The sequence below is a fragment of the Trichechus manatus genome, unplaced genomic scaffold (genome assembly GCF_000243295.1).
Source record: "Trichechus manatus latirostris isolate Lorelei unplaced genomic scaffold, TriManLat1.0 scaffold00080, whole genome shotgun sequence".
NCBI classification, from domain to species: Eukaryota; Metazoa; Chordata; class Mammalia; order Sirenia; family Trichechidae; genus Trichechus; species Trichechus manatus.
In genome coordinates this window covers 8,355,215-8,357,114 of record NW_004444016.1, presented here as the reverse complement: position 1 = coordinate 8,357,114, position 1,900 = coordinate 8,355,215, and the positions used below count along the sequence as shown (strand labels likewise).

General features: G+C 44.6%; 1 protein-coding gene across 1 annotated transcript; it reads right to left on the bottom strand.

Annotated features, from left to right (window-relative positions):
* LOC101347266 (protocadherin beta-4) lies at nt 1-1,422 on the bottom strand (the record flags this gene model as incomplete). The annotated part of the gene is made up of 1 exon (XM_004381162.2): nt 1-1,422. A coding segment is annotated over exon 1 (1,371 nt), but the record flags the coding sequence as incomplete, so codon positions are not given.
* Nucleotides 1,423-1,900: the final 478 nt, after the last annotated feature.

Here is a 1,900-nt window from a genome sequence, read left to right as displayed (position 1 = left end):
CAGGGTGTAGAAGGTTTGTGTGAAAGTAGGTGGGTTATCATTGACGTCGGAGACCAGTACGGTTATCTTGCGCTCGGTTTTCAGCCTGGGTGATCCCAAGTCAGTGACGGTGATGGTGATGTTGTACTCAGCTGTTTCCTCTCTGTCCAACGGCCTCTCTGTTAACAAGGTGTAGAAGTTCTTGAAAGTTGGTTTTAGAATGAATGGCAAGTGATCTGGAATAGAGCAAATCATCTTTCCATTGTCTCCGGAATCTCTGTCTCGAATTCGGAAGATACAGACTGCAGTCTCCGGAGCGTTCTCAGGGATGGAGCTGGTAAGTGAAGATATAGTCAGCTCCGGGGCATTGTCGTTCACATCCACCACCTGTATGTCTACAGTGCCCTTACCAGAAAGGCCCCCTCCATCTGTAGCCTCAATTTCCACATGATAAGAGTTAATTTTCTCAAAATCCAATTTCTTCGCCAGTCGCATTTCTCCTGTGACTTCATTTATTGAGAAGGTTTGTTTAATTTCATCTGATGCTTGGAACAAGTTGTAGGAAACACTTCCAAAGTTTCCAGCATCTGCGTCCCTAGCCAAGACTCTGACTATTGGGAAGTCCAGTGGGCTGTTTTCCAGGATCTGCACCTCATATGGTGTGTGCACAAACTCAGGAGCATTATCATTGACATCCATGATCAGGATTCGGACCATGACTGTCCCAGACCTTGGTGGAGACCCACCATCCAGCGCCATGAGGGTGAAACTGAATTCATGCTGCTCCTCTCTATCCAACGCTTTGTCCTGCACCAAATCTGGGTATTTCTTGCCCTCACTGTGATTTCGAGTGAGAACGTGAAAATGAGAATTGGGACTGATAGTGTATTTTTGAAGACCATTGCTGCCCACATCCAAATCCTGAGCTGATTTCAATGGAAATAGAGTCCCTGGCTGACTGTTTTCTGGTATGTTCAAGAGCATTTCCTTATCAGAGAATATTGGAGAGTGGTCATTTATGTCCTGGATCAATAATTCTCCTTGAAAAAATTGCACTGGTGTTTCCAGGAACACTTGAAAGTGCAGTATACACAGTTCAGTGGGGCCACATAGCTCTTCCCGGTCTAGTTTCTCCGTCAGAAGTAAATCTCCAGTCTGACAGTCCAGCTGCAAACGCTGCTTGTCATCGTCAGAGACCACCCGGGCCGACCGGGCGGCCAATTCCCCAGTTCCCAGGCCCAGGTCTTTGGCCAGATGGCCTATAAAGGAGCCGTTCTCTGTTTCCTCCCGCACAGAATAACGAATGCGCTCAGAGCGAGCTTGAGAAAAGAATACCATCAAAATAAAGGCTACCACTTGCCTGTTTGGTTGAATTCTCTCTAGAGCCTCCATTTTGCAGTCCGGGTGCAAACAGCCAATCCTTTTCAGTAAACACAAAAAGACTTGAGACATTCAATTCTGATTTCTTGCTTGAAGGAATCGTCACAAAATTGTTTTTAATCTTAAATTTGTTCAGTATATTGCAACCCAAACTCGTTGGTAACCCCGTACTGCTTGCGAATCTTCGGCGAGGTTTTCATTCCGTCTCGCAGCAGAAACGAATCTGCGAGCTTTATAGGACTCTTTATTCACAGTCTTAGCCTGCAGCGCCACCCTGCGTCTTGATTGAGAAGTTAATGCATATTTCCAAGTCAAAGCACCAAGTGTCCAAAGTCATTTTAGTTTTGGTGTATAGAGTTTTTACAAACTTTATTTCATTAAACTGCATAATATATAAAGTTATTTCATAAACTAGAATCATCGTGAGCACAAAGCAAAAGGATATCTCAGTCTCCCCACACCCTTATCAATGGAACTTCAGAGAACGGCATTTCCCTTTTGCATAATCTAACCAGGGAAGATAAGCTCTTATAAAATGTCA